At 32.6% G+C, this 17,620-nt stretch overlaps 1 protein-coding gene across 1 annotated transcript; it reads right to left on the bottom strand.

Annotated features, from left to right (window-relative positions):
- Positions 5,735-9,676, bottom strand: LOC109719185 (probable glycerol-3-phosphate acyltransferase 3). The gene is made up of 2 exons (XM_020245729.1): positions 8,965-9,676; positions 5,735-6,806 (listed from the first exon to the last, which is right to left on the bottom strand). The coding sequence occupies exons 1-2, from the start codon at positions 9,643-9,645 to the stop codon at positions 5,907-5,909; spliced, it is 1,581 nt and encodes a 526-aa protein (XP_020101318.1). The 5' UTR covers positions 9,646-9,676; the 3' UTR covers positions 5,735-5,906.

Raw genomic sequence — 17,620 nt, 5'->3', positions numbered from 1 at the left:
AAATTTTAACTTTGAAATTTTAAATTTTGAAATTTAAAATCTCAAATTTTAAATTCAAAATTTTAAATTTTAAATTTCAAACTTTAAATTTAAGATCAAATTTAAATTTGAAAAATATAAAATATCAAATTTTAAATTTCAAATTAAAATATCAAAACTTAAATATAAAATTTAAAATTTAAAATTATAAACTTTAATTTTGAGATTATAAATTATAAATTTTAAAAATTTAAATTTTTAATTTTTAATTTTTTCAAATAAGAATGAGGCGTGGAACAATTAATAAAAATAATTTATTATAATAAATGTCTAAATTTTTTTAAAATTCTACTTAACTAAATTTAAAAAAAATTTTATTATAATATTTAAATATAATTTACTCTAAATTTTATTATAATATTTAAATATAAATAATAATTATTAATATAGTACAATTAATAATTTATAATAAAAATAATGTATTATAATATATAAATTTTAAAAATTTAATTTTTTAATTTTTAAAATTTTAAAATAAGAATAGGGTTGGAACAATTAATAAAAACTAGTTTAGTGTTTATAATAAATTTATAAATTTTTTAAAAATTCTACTTAAACTTAAATTTAATAAAAAGAATTTATTATAATATTTAAATATAATTTATTATAAATTTTATTATAATATTTAAATATAAATAATATGTATTAATATAGTACAATTAATAATTTTATAATAAAAATAATGTATTATAATATATAACATATTATATTTATATAATTTAGTTTTAATTCAATTTATAATTTTAATTAAGTTTGAAATTAAGCATTGGAATAGTGCTATTCCACCAAATGGTGGAATAGCAAATCCCTTGCTATTCCGGAATAACCGGGAATAGCAAAGTTTGACCGGGATAAAATATCCCGGCCAAATTTCACCCCGTTTGGCGGAATAGCGGGGATAACTTTTGTTATCCCCGCTTATCCCCCCAACTTAGATAAAAACCAACTTAGAGTGCATATGTATTATGAGCTTGTATAATCATGTCAAAATCATCATTAATCATAAAAACCAAATTAGATAAATGAAAAGGATATGTTAAAGGATACATTTTCTTCTTTTTTTTTTTTTTTTAATAGCTTACTGGAAAATATGGTTGAACACTTGCAGCTTTTTTTTCTTTTTTTTTTTAAATCACTCTTTTTTTTTATTATTTTGGTCATCTCACTACAACAAAAATAGTGTATAGCGACACTTTTAAATATCGGTATAAGTAAAAAAAAAGTACTGCTCACTAAATTACCGACATTTTTTAAAAGTGTTGCTATATGTGGAGTCGCTGTAGGTAGTGCCGCATTGATATTTGGCACCCACTCATCCAGCAATCTGTAGCAGAGAGATAATTGGCGATCGTAGCCCTCTACGGTTCTTGCGAGATCCTAGCAGCCGAACTCCAGCCGCCGGAACCCTACCTCGTCAGTTGCGGTGGTAGAGGAGGAGAAGGGAAAATGGTGATTATTTTTTTTTCTTTTTTATTTGTAATCGGGCCGAGTGGGCTGGATGTGGTTCGTTGAGTAGAGAAATTTTTTATTTTTGATTGAATTAGACTTCATATTTAAGCCTTAATAGATTTTTTTTAAAAAATTTTGTCATAAAAAAGTTGTTAATTCTTATGGCCATTTTGGCATTGAGGGTCGCTTAACATTGTTTAGACGAAAATGAGTTTGGGAGAAAGTATGTATGTAAACATACGGTTCTAATACGACTGCGCAAATTATATCTTAATTGAATCAGCCCAATCTGAATATGTGTTATTCTTCACGAAAAACAAACAAAATATTTCTTATAATATTTTTTTACTCTACATAAAGTCTATTCTAGAAAAATCATTTATATTATATGTGTTAATTAATGGACATAACATCGATCGCCTTTTGGCCCACGGTTACCTTGGGTTGCGCCACCAAACTAATCTACAAATATTGAGAAATAATGTGGCATTAGGTTTTCGGCCCTCGGATGAAAAAAATTTATGGTTAAGATGATGTGGGCTTCTAAGGGTTGAGTGAGTTGTTGATTTAATAGTATAATTTAACAGATAAAAATAGTGAAATGGTTATATCGAATGGCGGAAAACTTGATAGCACCAAATGCTTGGTGCTATCGATAGTATCCCAGCTGGACTCTCTCTCTCTCTCTCTCTCTCTCTCTCTCTCTATATATATATATAGAGTGGGCTGGTATGCTTCTGGAAGCACGGAGCCCTCCGTGCTTCCAAGTTGTTTTCGATGTTCGGATTTTCGAATCGACGATCGGCTCCGTTAGAGTTGATCTAGAGTATTTGAAGTGCCTAGAAAATAAATTTTATGATTTTTCGATATCATTTGTCTAGTGATTGAAGGGGCTCAAAATCAATAATTTTAATGGCCGTGGTGAGCCGTTTGCAAGTTTAACGGTGTAGAAATATCCAAATCATATAAAATTTTGATAGAAAATTCTTTATACCATATAAAACAAGATCAATAAATTTGATCTAAAATTTTAATGTCATATCATCATATTTTGTAAGATTTTTATTTTCAGCCGTTGATTTTGAGCTACTTCGATCACTAGGCAAATGATATCGAAAAATCGCAAAATTTATTTCTAGATACTTCAAATACTCTAGATCAAGACTAACGGAGCTGATCGTTGAGTCGAAAGTCCGAACATCGAAACCAACTTGGAAGCACGGAACGCTCCGTGCTTCGAGAAGCATACCAGACGCACTATATATACATATGAACTAGGTTAATATACTATTAATAGCACCAAGTCATTGGTGCTACCAATGTTTTTGGCCATTGGATTAAGAGATGTACGGTTAGGATGATGTGGGCCCCCTAGGTAGCGTTTGGTTCCAGTATAAGTAAGAACTAGCTATTATAGGGATATGTACAAGTATTGGGATAAGAAAAATAACGTTTGGATGAAAATTGGGTTGTTCCCGGGGATAAGAAAAATAGCGTTTGGATAGATAATAAGGAATAAGAAAAATAGTGGATAGTTATATATAGAAAATGGAGGTGTTGGTGGGGATAGTTATACCCTGTTATTATAGGTAACCGAGAACTACTATTCTCGGATAAAAAATTAGCGTTTGGATATAAAGAGGGGGATAAGAGGTTCCCTTATCCCCATGCCAAACGCTGCCCTAGGGTTGAGTGGGTGGTTGGTTGAATAGTACGATTTAACGGGTGAAAATGATCAAAAGGGTAGATCTAACGGCAAAAAACTTGGTAGCACCAAGTGCTTCGTGCTATTAGTAGCATAGTACAGCCGGACATATATATATATATATATATATATATATATATAGTATATATATATATTATACTATTATATGATATATATAGATTCGGTTACTTATTACTATTATGGCTACGATCAGCTCTCATACTCATATAAATCGATTTTCGATAATAGAGCTTTCAAATCGACGATGCTACTGTTAAACGTTATTTTACAGCATTTAAAACTCCTAGAAAATCAAATTTTTATATTTTTCGAATCATTTAACCTTAGCGATCAAAGAGGTCACAAATTTGACATTTTTATAATGCCGTATGGGAATGCTTGCTAGTTTACTGGTGTAAAAGAATCAAATTTGTTATATTTTGATAGAAAAATTCGTATTCACTACCTAGAAAACTCAATAACTCGATTTGAATTGAAGGATCCGATATCCTTTTTTAGACATCGTCCGATTTGACCGTTTCATTTATATGCCCGCTTGATTGGACTTATATTATGATTTTTGAAATTTATAAAATTTTATTTCTAAGGGGGAATTTCAATTACTCTTAGATCATATTTGAACGGAGTGGATCGTCGATCGGAAGCTCCATCATCGAAACAAACTTATGAGTACGAGAGCTCAATACTCATAATAGTATAAGAAGCCACGAGCTCCCAATATCTATAATTCTATACTTTATTATATACATATATATATATATATATATAAATAATATATAGATATATATATATAAGGAGTCCAGTTACTATACTTTATCGGTTAGCACGGGACTCCCGTGCTACTTAAGCTTGTTTTCGATGATGCGGTTCACAAATTGACGATCGGCTCGTTTAGACTTTGAATCTACACTATTAAAAGTATTTGAACTTAAATTTCATAATTTTTTTCAACATCATTTGACATACAGTGATCAAGATCTCAAAATTGACAATTTTTAATAAGCCGAGTGTTGGCGAAGTGGAGCCCGGTGTTTGTGAGTTTAATGGATATAAACAATTTTCAAATCCGATATGAAAATTTTATAGAAATTTTTTTTTCACTATTTAGAGTAAGATCAGTATATCTGATCTTGAATTTAAAATTTTTATCATCATTTTTTATGAGATTTTTATTTTCGGCCATTCAATTTTAGACTATTTGTTTGATAGGTAAATGATATCGAAAAATTATGAAATTTAGTTTTCAAATACTTTTAATAGTGTAGATGAAGTATAACGGAGCCGATCGTCGATTTGAAAGCCGCATCATCGAAAACAACTTGGTAGCACAGGAGGCCCCGTGCTACCGATAGTATAGTAGCCGGACTCTATATATATATATATATATATATAATTTACATCATAGGTCTAATAATTTGAAAAATATATAGCAATTTTTCAGTGAGGTCCTACATGGTTCTCAGCCTAACCCGGTTCGATTTGGGCTCGACCGTTTTTGATCGACAGGGCTATTAATTAGTCCATGCTAGGAAATTTGGGCCTAGTTTTTGGGTAACTTCTTAAAGATTGAAGAGGTTTATTAGCTCAAAAAAATTCCGATCAAATTCGACACTGGATTCCATAGAATGTGAATATTGATGTCAGAATATAGCATTCCACACATATTTGTATTTAAATTCGTATCCTAAAAAAATAATTAAAAAAAAAAATGAATGCGAATACGGTTTCTTAAAAAATTCAATCGTATTTGACCATATTCATCCCGAGGAGATAATTAATGGGTACGTTAATATATATTGTAGAGAGATAAACTGGGTTTTTATTGTGTTTTTCGTTGATTTTATTATGAGTTTCGTGTTAAAATTACATATATATTCATTAAACAATAAGTTTTATTGAATTAAATATAGATATACGAAGTTTGAATGTAAATCTTTAACTGTATTGTGTCTCTAATTCACACTAGTTTTAATTCATATTAATATATGCATATTACTATATATTTGATTGTGATGCATTATATTTTTAGGTTAATGGATTGCCCATGTACTATCTTGATATTCCTTCATTAATTGCTCTTATACTTTTCAATTTATATATATATACTTTAGCCATTAAAACTTTGACTCATAGACATGTTACCCATTTTAATATGCAAAAATTATTTTTACGTGAGTTTTATTGATTGTGGTTTCTTTAAATTTCTTCAAAAAAATTTACTTATCCATTTGCACCTGGCTTTTGGACTATAAGTAATTTTACTATTCCACAACTTAATAATTAAATAAAAATTCACGATTTTGGATCACTTTTAACTAATAATACAAAAAAAAATTCATAATGATCTTTCCTAATTCTGCAAAAAGAAACACAAGAAGCACCAATATATATATATATATATATATATATAGAGAGAGAGAGAGAGAGAGAGAGAGAGAGAGAGAGAGAGAGAGATTGCTAATAAAAGTTACAAAATCCATATAATATATTTCAACAATATATATTACATTCATTAAGGAAAGAAGGAAAAACAAAACAACCTAGCCTATAGAGAAAATAAAAAGAGAAAAGAACCCTATAAAGAAGCAAACACATTAAATAAAAATAACTAAACCTATTAACTAAAATAAAGGAAACCACTTTAATTGTATAGACTTTATAAACAACACGACTGTTATTTATATGCTTATTTTTATTTAGAAGGTCCAGCACTCCCATCATTCCCTGCAAGAATCATGTACTTATCTTTCCTTGAAAGCGTGGTGCACTCAAACCCTAATGCTTTACCAATCTGCCGTTGTACATGGTTGGCCATGTCAATGCTGCTACACTCCCCCTTTCTCACACCACTTGTATCTACCTTCTCAAGCAACTCCACCTCATAACACGTGCTAGGGTTCATCAAAAAGTACAGCGGGTCGAGACTCTTCGATCCTCCGGCCGTCGTGGCATAAAACATGCTGACATGAATGTTTAAAGCCACTGGTACAATCTCGTCGCTCAGTTCTGTGAATAGAGGGCTGAATCTCAGTAGATATGGTTCTCTGCAAGTAGTTCCCTCGGGGCAAATGAAAACACTCTCCCCTTGGCTTAACTTCTTCACCATCATGCTACCATCCACTTCCCTATTTCTCGTCACCTTAACTGTCTTTACAGGTGATATGATCTCGGAGATACGACTCACGCCATAGGCGACTACGCTAACGGACTTGTTAAGTGCAAATGAAACGTAGACGGCGTCGATGAGAGTCCTATGGTTGCCAACATACAATTGACCCTTGCGTTTTGATGCATGATGATCACTTGAACTTTTTGGTGAAAGATTTGATGGGTGTACTCCCTTGAGCCTCCATTTCGTGCCGGTTAGGGCTAAAATTGGAGAGGAGGCCTTATAAGGTAGTGAGACGGCAATGATGAGCCTAAAGATTGCAAGGATGAGGCCGAAGGGGAGCCACATAAACATGAATGTTGTGTTTGTTGGGGTGGGCTTGAATGCAATTCTCCCGTCATGGAAAACCAATGGTCTTGGATACTTTTCTCTTGGTAGAGGGTTCGAAATCCTCTTGTCCTTCTCAGTCATGAAGTATTTTTCCTAGAGGAGATAGAAATCAAGTTAGAGAGAGAAAAGATGAGGGGGGAGGGGACTATATATATATAATACTCTGTTATCTATCTTATCTTTACTTTTAAGCTCCATCAGTCTGGGAAAAAAATTCTCAAGTTTGAAAAAGATTATACTTCAGTGGTTTGTGAGGTACTGAAATAAGAGATAGGATGAGGATGCTTCATGGTTGACATGGTGGACTAGGTCCAGCAATAATTTACCGAGAAAGATAGAGAAGAGAAACTATTATTGCTTGGACTAATTACACCATATTTTGCATCATTATTCGTTCTGCCATCGATTACATCTTTACTTTCAATTTCACTACAATTAAAAGAATAGTTGTTACATTTGTAAAAGGCTAGGGGATTAAAGTAAGAGATGGTTGGATGGCAAATTCAATGGATGGTCCATGATTGATGTTGTCGACTAGGTCCAAGCAAAAATTAACATACATATATATAGAATCCAGCTACTATCATTTTAGAAGGACGGAGATAGACCTTTGTTGTATTGATGATAGAAATCCCAAATCGATGATCAGAACTGTTAAAATTAATCTAGAGTATTTGAAGTGTATAGAAACTAAATTTCATAGTATTTATAATTATTTGCATAGTGTCAAAGGATTGCAAAATCGATAGTTTTTACGGCCTATATAAGCTATTTGCTTATTTAACAGTGTAGATCAATCTAAACTACTTGAATTTTTGACAAATTTTATTTTATACTATTTAGATAACATTAGATAACTCCGATCATAAATTGAGAAAGTCTAACCTCTATTTTCAAAATGTTATTCATTTTTGACTGCTCATTTTTCAACAGTTCGACAGACTTGATAATGACTTTTAAAATTTACAAAATTCGGTGTATAAATATTTTTAATAGTATAGATCAATTTCAACAGTGCTGATTATTAATTTGAAGTCCCGATCATCCAAAATGATTTGATAGGACAAAGACTTCTATCCTCTTACGAGGATAGTAACTGGACTCTCTCTCTCTATAGTTTCTCTCTCTGTAGAGAGAGAGAGAGAGAGAGAGGTATACTTGGTTTAGTTTTGTTTGGTTTTTCGGAAATTTGCAAACAAAACCAAGTTTTTCAATTTGAAAAAAATCAGAACGAAATTGATTTATTAAAGGAATCGATCCAAAGCAAACCAAATTGATTAGGTTTGGTTCGGTTTTGCAACTGGCTTTTAAAACTCCTATTTTCTTATTAAACTAATTTGTAATGTAAGAATAAAAAGTGAATCATTATAAAAGGTACAAATTATGAGATCCTAGATAGTCCTATATATAATATATAATAGAGCTAAAACTCTTAAGCCAGATATAGTATGTTGGGCAGTGGTTAGGCTCAAGAGGTTTAAAAAGTTAAGCTTGATAGGACTAGAGTAGTCCTATAATAGGTGACCTCCTGGAAAGTGGGGCGTTACAGTTGGTATCATAACCAATTACCAGCGAAAAATGTAAGATGAGTTTCGATTAAGTCAGGGTTATACACCGAGGAGAGTAAGGCTCTCATACTGATAATTATTGTGGGTAGGAGCGCGCGGCTCTCTCCACAAGGTTGGTTAAGGTAAGCAAGACGAGTCTTACATCACCTGATACTTGTGAGTTAAGTTTGATGAGGACGTCGGGGATTAAAAAGGAGGAGAATGTGAGATCCCAGGTAGTTCTATGTATAAAATATAATAAGGTTAAAATTCTTAACCCGATTATAGCATATTAGGCGGTGGTTAGGCCCAAAAAGTAAAGAGAGTTAAGCGTGTCAGGATTAGAGTAGTCCAAGGATAGGTGAACCCCCTAAGAAGTGGGGCGTTACATATATAAAAATTTTGATCATAAACATAGAATTCTTAAAAGTTAGATATGATTATAAATATAGAAGTTCAAATATATGGTTTAGATAAAAATAATAGTAATATTACTTTTCAGTTTTCGATTCGGTTCGGTTTCAGTTCTGACAATTGTTAAACCCGAACCAAAATCAAAAACCAGAATTTTGGCTAGTTTCAAAATCAAACCGAACCGAAAATCGTATAAATCGAACCAAATTGCCTTGTTTGTTTTGTTTCGACTTAGTTTTTGGTTTGGAATCAAACTATGAACACCAATAGAGAGAGAAAGAGACACCAACCTTACAATGAGAGAAGAGAGGAATATTAAGAGACTTGGTGGAACTTGAGAAACCAACTATGTCACTACCTTTTTTATCCTCTATTTTGATCAACTCCAATTCCAATCTTTCCATAGCCTTACCTTCCTCCTCCATAAACCCAGTGTAGTAACCATTAAACTCCTTCAACTCCCTCCCTATCACCACATCCACCTCCAAATAATCCTTCAAAAACCCCTCCACCATCACCCTTGGCATTTTACTAACACAAACCTTCTTAGAACCCTTGTTCAATGCCTCAAACCCTTCTAACCCCACATCCTCCATAAAGAACTTAGGCAAAACACTCCTCCCTACTCTAAACCCCTTCTTTTTGATCCCACAAAAGCTAACCAAAACCATGATTTTGAGCCTCAACTCATAGCTAATGCAACAAAGGAGAGGGTACAAAACTAAGAGGAGAAGTCCCCTTAAGAACCCACCTCCCTCCAAGGCCACAAGCATGAAGTAGGGGAATGTGGATTGAGACCTCAACAACCCTCCCTCCACATCACAAACTATAACTTGGTTGGAAATTTTTTCTAAAGAAGAGTAGTGTTGCAACTTTGGGTATAAGGTGGTAGGAGTTTTCCTAGAGGGAGGTTTGGCATGAAGAAAAGAAGGAAGAGAAGAGAGCAAAAATGAGCTAGCCTTCTTCGCCATATCGAAATCGATTCACAATGCAATTCAAGCTGGCCTTTTGGTCCTTTTATAGATTGAAACCTCACAATAATGCATCCAACTATTTTGGACCTTGACCTATAAAGGGTTAATCAAAAGATACTACTTGGATTTCCTTGTAGTAAGTTATGTGTCTAGTTAGGCTTGTACTTTCTCTATCATGTTAAAGTACTTATTTTTAACCTTTTTCTATCATATACGTCAATATGTTGGTTATTACAATATTAGAATAAATTCTAAACCCCTTACGCTAGAGATATTATATATTCTCTGCTACAATTATTTCACATGAACTTTGTATCTAATCATGTAGTCCTGTTAAGTCACATCAAGAATAATATGATAACTTCAATTTAAAATGTTAACAAAGAAAATATTTGGTCATAAACTTTTATGGAAATTTGTACGGAGATTTAACTCGTCACTATTTAAGATAATCTCAAATTAGAATATATCTCTTTAGAATTTGTGTATGATTTGTCAACGCAAGAAAGGTTATTGTCAATAATGAGTGGACTATTAGGATATTACAGTTGGAGAATGGAGTAGAGCTAGAATACTTGTAAAAGTATCACCCAAGTGATACTTGTGTGTTTTTAGCCCTTGGATGGAGAGATGTGAGGTTGAGATGATGGTGGTAGGTGGAATAGTGTTTGATCCAAGGACTATTAGTAATCAAAAAGTAGATCCAATGGCTAAAAACACACAAGTATTACTTGGGTGATACTTGTAAAAGTATTCTAGTCCTACTCTGGAGAATGATCTCTTTGTTTATTCTAAGATAGTTAATAAGGAGTGTAATTACTGTGATGGCTCCTTGAAAGTTACAAGCATCTACCTTATTTGAAAAACACAAACATATTTGCTTGTGTTAGTTGCGCATACATTTCGAAAGTTTTTCACATGGTACAATTAATGTAAGAAGATGACATTCGAATTAATGAGGTGAGGGATTTTTCCAAAGATGAATAGTGGATCCCGAAAGTTATAAAAAGAGATAATTACAAAAGAAAAAAGAAAAACATGATTTACAATGAAAAAAAGAGTTAATTTCATACTGATCCCTACAAACATAGTATATGACAAACATATCTCTACAAAGTTCAACTTTCATATGTTATTCCTGCAAAAATTTTAATATTTTTAAATATGTCCCTCTGGTTTGTTATCGTTAGAAAACCGTTTATATTTTCAATTTTGTCATCACAAATATGTCGCTTCAAAAACCATAACAGTATAATATAAGAGGAATAAAAATATTAAAAATTAACCAATATTAAGTATTTAACTTATGTTTAACTAAAGTTTTCTAACGGATTCTAACGGCAGGGATATATTTGAAAACTTCCGGACTTTTGTAGGGACAACATATCAAAATTGAACTTTGTAGGAATATATTTGTGGTTCACTATGTTTGCAGAGACTTGTACGAAATTAACCCAAAAAAAAACTACACTTCAATAAAAGTACAAAATTAATAATCACGATCAGAGTAGTTGGCTGTTTATTTTGAAGCCTATCCTTAAGGTTAGAGATTCATATCTTCACAACTATTAGTGCACCCGAAATTACAAAAAATAAAAAAATGGGAGTTTGTGACATTTGACAATACTCATAGCTTTCAGTTATAATAGAAAAAAAACTACACTTCAATAGAAATTAACCTCCCAAAAAAACTACACTTCAATAAAATTACAAAATTAATAATCACGATCAGAGTAGTTGGCTGTTTATTTTAAAGGCTATCTTTAAGGTTAGAGGTTCATATCTCCACAACTATTAGTGCACCCGAATTTTTTTTTAAAAAAGGGAGTTTGTGCCCAAGCATCACATGTTATATCTGGTTACAATCCTGAAGTGTCTTGGATTTAGGGATGTGATGACACTCTAATATTTTCATATTGGATGAAAAAAGACTATTTGTTTTTCTATAACAATTAAGCTAGCATTCATTTTGGAACAACGATTTCGATTCAATAAATTTTTGGGATTAACACACTGGATTAATTGTTCTATCTACGATTAGAGCAAGATTGCCCAGTGGATAATTCTAAACTATATATGTAATTGGCTAAATAAAGACGTCAATATCTAAATGAGGAGAGGTTTTGACACCTTAGTTGTCCCATATTAAATGAAAAATTAATTCTGTTTATACACAAAAACCAAGACTCTAGTACTAGTAACTTAGGTAATTTAAACATCTGCATTGCATCTGGTTTAGATCAAATAAGATATTGGTACTAGAAGAAAAAAACAAACAATAAAAAACACAAGTATTAAAATTACTTAATACAACTTCCACAAAAGTCACACTATGGTGATTGAATGTGTGGAACAATGTTTTATTTTAATTATGCCCTAGGGGTAACATTAGACAACAACATAGGATATCAAGCTTTACCTATTGTAAAGTAATCGTATCTTTAATTTGTTAGGAAACCAAATTTTACTTATAAGATGATTTATCTTGCTTTAGAAAAATATTTTAGGCCTTGTTTGTGTTGTGAACCGGATGAATCGTCTGTCATGCGCTACCAACAAAAATGTACGAAAAGTAGAGAAAAATCGAACAAACGGTAAAAGAAATAAATGCGGAAAGAAGAAACCAAGATTTACGCGGTTCGGGAATTGTCTACGTCCACGGGAAAAGCGAGAGAGATGTATTTCACTATTTGAAGAAATAGAAGTACAAACTTACACCTTATGTCTTCCCCGGATAAAAAATCAATAACCTTATGGTGAATCCCACCTTTCTTGTTCCAACGAAAACTCCAAGAAAATACTGAAAAAGCTTTTCGTAAAACCGAGAAGACCAAATTAGAGAAGTATAGAAACCTCTGACCAAAATCCTTTATGCCGTTCCTTCGAAGAATCCGATCTGCTCAGGCAATTTAGTCGTGAACCGTCGCTCCGCCGCGGACTTCAATCCGTCGCATGCGTGCAACCTCCCTTCTCTTGCTACCATACGGCTTCAAGAGAAACCGGCCACCTTAAGTAATTAGCGTCACCGTATGCTAATTAATTAAGCTTCATGCACACTCCAAGAACTGTACTGTTCACAATGCCGGAGTGCTAATTAATTTGGCCTCCGCTCTTGCTGTCGTACGGCCTCAAGAGGAAAAGACGGGCCACCTTTTAATTATACTCTCTAATTAATTTTTGGCCACCACACATCCAAGCAGTACGGTCCATACGCATATATATATATATATATATATAGGCCATGGCTACTATACTATTATGAGTATTTGAGTCCTCGTACTCATAAGTTGTTTTCAATAATAGAACTTTCGAATCGACGATCCACTCCGTTAAATATGATCTAGAGTATTTGAAACTTCTAAAAAATAAATTTCGTAAATTTTCGAAATCATAATAAAGTCCATCAAGTTGGCATAAAATGAACGGTCAAAATCGAACAACATCCTAAAAAAGTATGATCGAAACCTTCAATTCAAGATCGGAGTTATTGATCTTTATCTATATCGTGAATAGAATTTTCTATCAAAAATTCAACAAATTTCGATTCTTTTACACCGTTAAACTAGCAAGTATTCCATACCGGCCGTTAAAAATTGTCAAATTTGTGACCTCTCGATCGTAAGGTAAATAATGTCGAAAAATTATAAAATTTTATTTCTAAAAATTTTAAATACTGTAAATAACGTTTAACGGTGTGGATCGTCGATTCGGAAGCTCTATCATCGAAAACAACTTATGAGCACGAGAGCGATCGTACTCATAATAGTATGGTAGCCGGACCCTATATATATATATATATATATATATGCATGCATTAGCTCAATCCTACTCTAATTCAATGTGGTCATTGAATATAGAGTCTTGTATGGAAACCAATTCTAGTCTAATTAGGACTCTAACTTAAATTAGGATCTACCAATAAAAAATCCTCATGAGATCCTTTTCTTTATTTCATAGACCCGGTGCATGCACCAAATCAATAAAAAGAAGGCATAATCTTTAACAATTTGAATGTCGGAATAATTATCGAACGATAACTTATTCAGTGTGAATTTTTTTAAAATATTTGGAAGGTAGGAGTTTGAATTTTTGCTTTTTAAAAGGCCATTCTATTCTTTAGTTAATTTGTTGAATAGTAATCTCACCTATGATGTGATTTATTTTATTCAGAAAAAATAGATTAAAGACTGAATATATTATTTCTCTATTTTGACATTTGACAATACTCATAGCTTTCAATTATAATAGAAAAAAAACTGCACTTTAATAAAAATTAACCCAAAAAAAAAAAACTACACTTCAATAAAATTACAAAATTAATAATCACGATCAGAGTAGTTGGTTGTTTATTTTGAAAGCTATCCTTAAGGTTAGAAGTTCATATCTCCACAACTATTAGTGCACCCGAATTTTTTTAAAAAAAAAATGGAGTTTGTGCCCAAGCATCACATGTTATATCTGGTTAAAATTCTAAAGCGTCTTGGATTTAGGATTGTGACGCTCTAATATTTTCATAGATGAAAAAAAGACTATTTGTTTCTCTATGACAATTAAGCTAGCATTCATTTTGGGCCAATGATTTCGATCCAATAAAATTTTGGAATTAACACACTGGATTAATTGTTCTATCTATGATTAGAGCAAGATTGCCCATTGGATGATTCTAGACTATATATGTAATTGGCTAACTATATATGTAATTGGCTAAATAAAGACGTCAACATCTAAATAAAGAGAAGTTTTGACATCTTAGTAGTCCCATATTAAATGAATTTTGTTTATACACAAAAAACAAGGACTCTAGTACTAGTAACTTAGATAATTTAAACAACTGCATCTGGTTTAAATCAAATAAGTTATTGGTACTAGGAGGAAAAAACAAACAAAAAAAAAAAACACAAGTATTAAAATTACTTAATGCAACTTCAACAAAAGTCACACCATGGTGATTGAATGTGTGGAACAATGTTCTATTTTAATTATACCCTAGGGGTAACATTAGACTACAACATAGGATATCAAGCTTTACCTATTGTAAAGTATTCGTATCTTTAATTTGTTAGGATACCAAATTTTACTTATAAGATGATTTATCTTGCTTTAAAAAAATATTTTAGGCCATGTTTGAATGTCGTAATAAATTATCGAAAGATAACTTATTCGGTGTGAAAATTTTTTTATATAATTGGAAGGTAGGAGTTTGAATTTTTGCTTTTTAAAAGGCCTTTCTATTCTTTAGTTTGTTGAAAATCTCACCTATGATGTGATTTATTTTATTCAAAAAAAATAGATTAAAGACTGAATATATTATTTCTCTATTGACATTTGACAATACTCATAGCTTTCAATTATAATAGAAAAAAAACTACACTCAATAGAAATTAACCCAAAAAAAAAACTACACTTCAATAAAATTACAAAATTAATAATCACGATTAGAGTAGTTGGCTGTTTATTTTGAAGGCTATCCTAAGGTTAGAGGTTTATATCTCCACAACTATTAGTGCACCCAAATTTTTTTTAAAAAAAGGGAGTTTGTGCCCAAGCATACATGTTATATCTTGTTACAATCTTGAAGCGTCTTGGATTTAGGGATGTGATGACACTCTAATATTTTCATATTGGATGAAAAAAAGACTATTTGGTTTTCTAGGACAATTAAACTAGCATTCATTTTGGGACAGCGATTTCGATCCAATAAATTTTTGGGATTGACAGACTGAATTAATTGTCCTATCTACGATTAGAGCAAGATTGCCCATTGGATGATTCTAAACTATATATATAATTGGCTAAATAAAGACGTCAATATCTAAATGAGGAGAGGTTTTGATACCTTAGTCGTCCCATATTAAATGAAAAATTAATTCTGTTTACACACAAAAACCAAGGACTCTAGTACTAGTAACTTAGGTAATTTAAACATCTGCATCTGGTTTAGATCAAATAAGATATTGGTACTAGAAGAAAAAACCAAACAATAAAAAACACAAGTATTAAAATTACTTAATACAACTTCCACAAAAGTCACACTATGGTGATTGAATGTGTGGAACAATGTTCTATTTTAATTATGCCCTAGGGGTAACATTAGACAACAACATAGGATATCAAGCTTTACCTGTTGTAAAGTATTCATATCTTTAATTTGGTAGGATAGCAAATTTTACTTATAAGATGATTTATCTTGCTTAAGAAAAATATTTTAGGCCTTGTTTGAATGTCGGAATAAATTATCGAAAGATAACTTATTCGGTGTGAAATTTTTTTTATATAATTGGAAGGTAGGAGTTTGAATTTTTGCTTTTTAAAAGGCCATTCTATTCTTTAGTTTTTTTAATAGTAATCTCACCTATGATGTGATTTATTTTATTCAGAAAAAATAGATTAAAGACTGAATATATTATTTCTCNTCTCTTCCTTAATTACTCTGCCCTTCGGCTTCTCCGTCTGCAATGCCCTCTTCCTTAATTACTCTGCCCTTCGGCTTCTCCGTCTGCAATGTCCCATCCTTAATTAATTTGTCTTTCGGCTTCTCTGTCTACAATGCTCCTTCCGCTCGTCAGCGTTACTAACCTCTCATCTTTAAAACTCTTCCTCTCTGATACCACGACGGTGCACCATTTTCGAATACTCTTTATTACATACACATATCTATATCTACATGCTAAGCTCTCCGCGTCGTAAAAAGTGTACGCGTTATTTAAACTGCACCCGACGTGATGTAACGTCGCTGCTTCGACTTCCTGCCTCATTAGTTTCTATTTTCTAAGAGGCGTTGCCCGAGGAGCCCGTGGGGACAGCATACGGCGTCCTCGACAACGACCTCGCCTACTACGTCCACTCCAACCTCAAGCCCCGCAGGCGCGCCGTCCTCGCCCTCGCCGTCAACGTCGGGTGAGTCGAAGTCTAACCCTAGCCCCCAACCCTCCTCCCTCGATCTTGACCACTTAAATTTGTAATGTATAGTTATGCAAAGGTGTGTATCCCTCTCCTCTAATGGCCTCGGAGGACGAGAAGTATCGGCTAAGATATGAACTTGCCGGAAAGGGGTTGAAGGCACTGTGGTACTTCACAAAACCGTCGGTGTTAGTAGAGAATGTCCTAAATGAGAGTATAAAGGGGTCCGATTTCTATGTAATAAATTTTTTTCTCCTATAGTTTTTTTTATCTTTCGTTGTTTTTCATTGAATTATAATTCTATTTTAAAAATTTGAAAGTATTTTTTATATTATTAAATTTAATCAAATATGATTATATCCGCCGCATCACGCGGGTTCCTATACTAGTAATAGAAAAAAAAACTACACTTCAAAAGAAATTAACCCAAAAAAAAAACTACACTTCAATAAAATTACAAAATTAATAATCACGATTAGAGTAGTTGGCTGTTTATTTTGAAGGCTATCCTAAGGTTAGAGGTTTATATCTCCACAACTATTAGTGCACCCGAATATTTTTTAAAAAAGAAGGGAGTTTGTGCCCAAGTATCACATGTTATATTTGGTTAAAATTCTAAAGCGTCTTGGATTTTAGGATGTGACACTCTAATATTTTCATAGATGAAAAAAAAGACTATTTGTTTCTCTATGACAATTACACTAGCATTCATTTTGGGCCAATGATTTCGATCCAATAAAATTTTGGAATTAACACACTGGATTAATTGTTCTATCTATGATTGGAGCAAGATTGCCCATTGGATGATTCTAGACTATATATCTAATTGGCTAAATAAAGACGTCAACATCTAAATAAGGAGAGGTTTTGACTAAGAGGGGTGTAATGTGAGCCGTGTCGGGCCGGCACGCGGGCTTCGTGCCGGGCCGGGCCGTGCCGGGCACGGAAGGCCCGGTCTCCCGGCACGGCCCGGTCTCTTATCCATTTAACCCGGGCCGTGCCGGGCCGGGCTTTTATTTAAGCCCGGCCCGGGACGGCCTGGGATCGGGCTAAACCGTGCTTTTTATACCCG

The sequence above is a fragment of the Ananas comosus genome, linkage group 13 (assembly GCF_001540865.1).
Source record: "Ananas comosus cultivar F153 linkage group 13, ASM154086v1, whole genome shotgun sequence".
Taxonomy (NCBI): Eukaryota; Viridiplantae; Streptophyta; class Magnoliopsida; order Poales; family Bromeliaceae; genus Ananas; species Ananas comosus.
The sequence above is the reverse complement of the archived record's forward strand: the minus strand, read 5'-3'. Positions and strand labels throughout refer to the sequence as shown.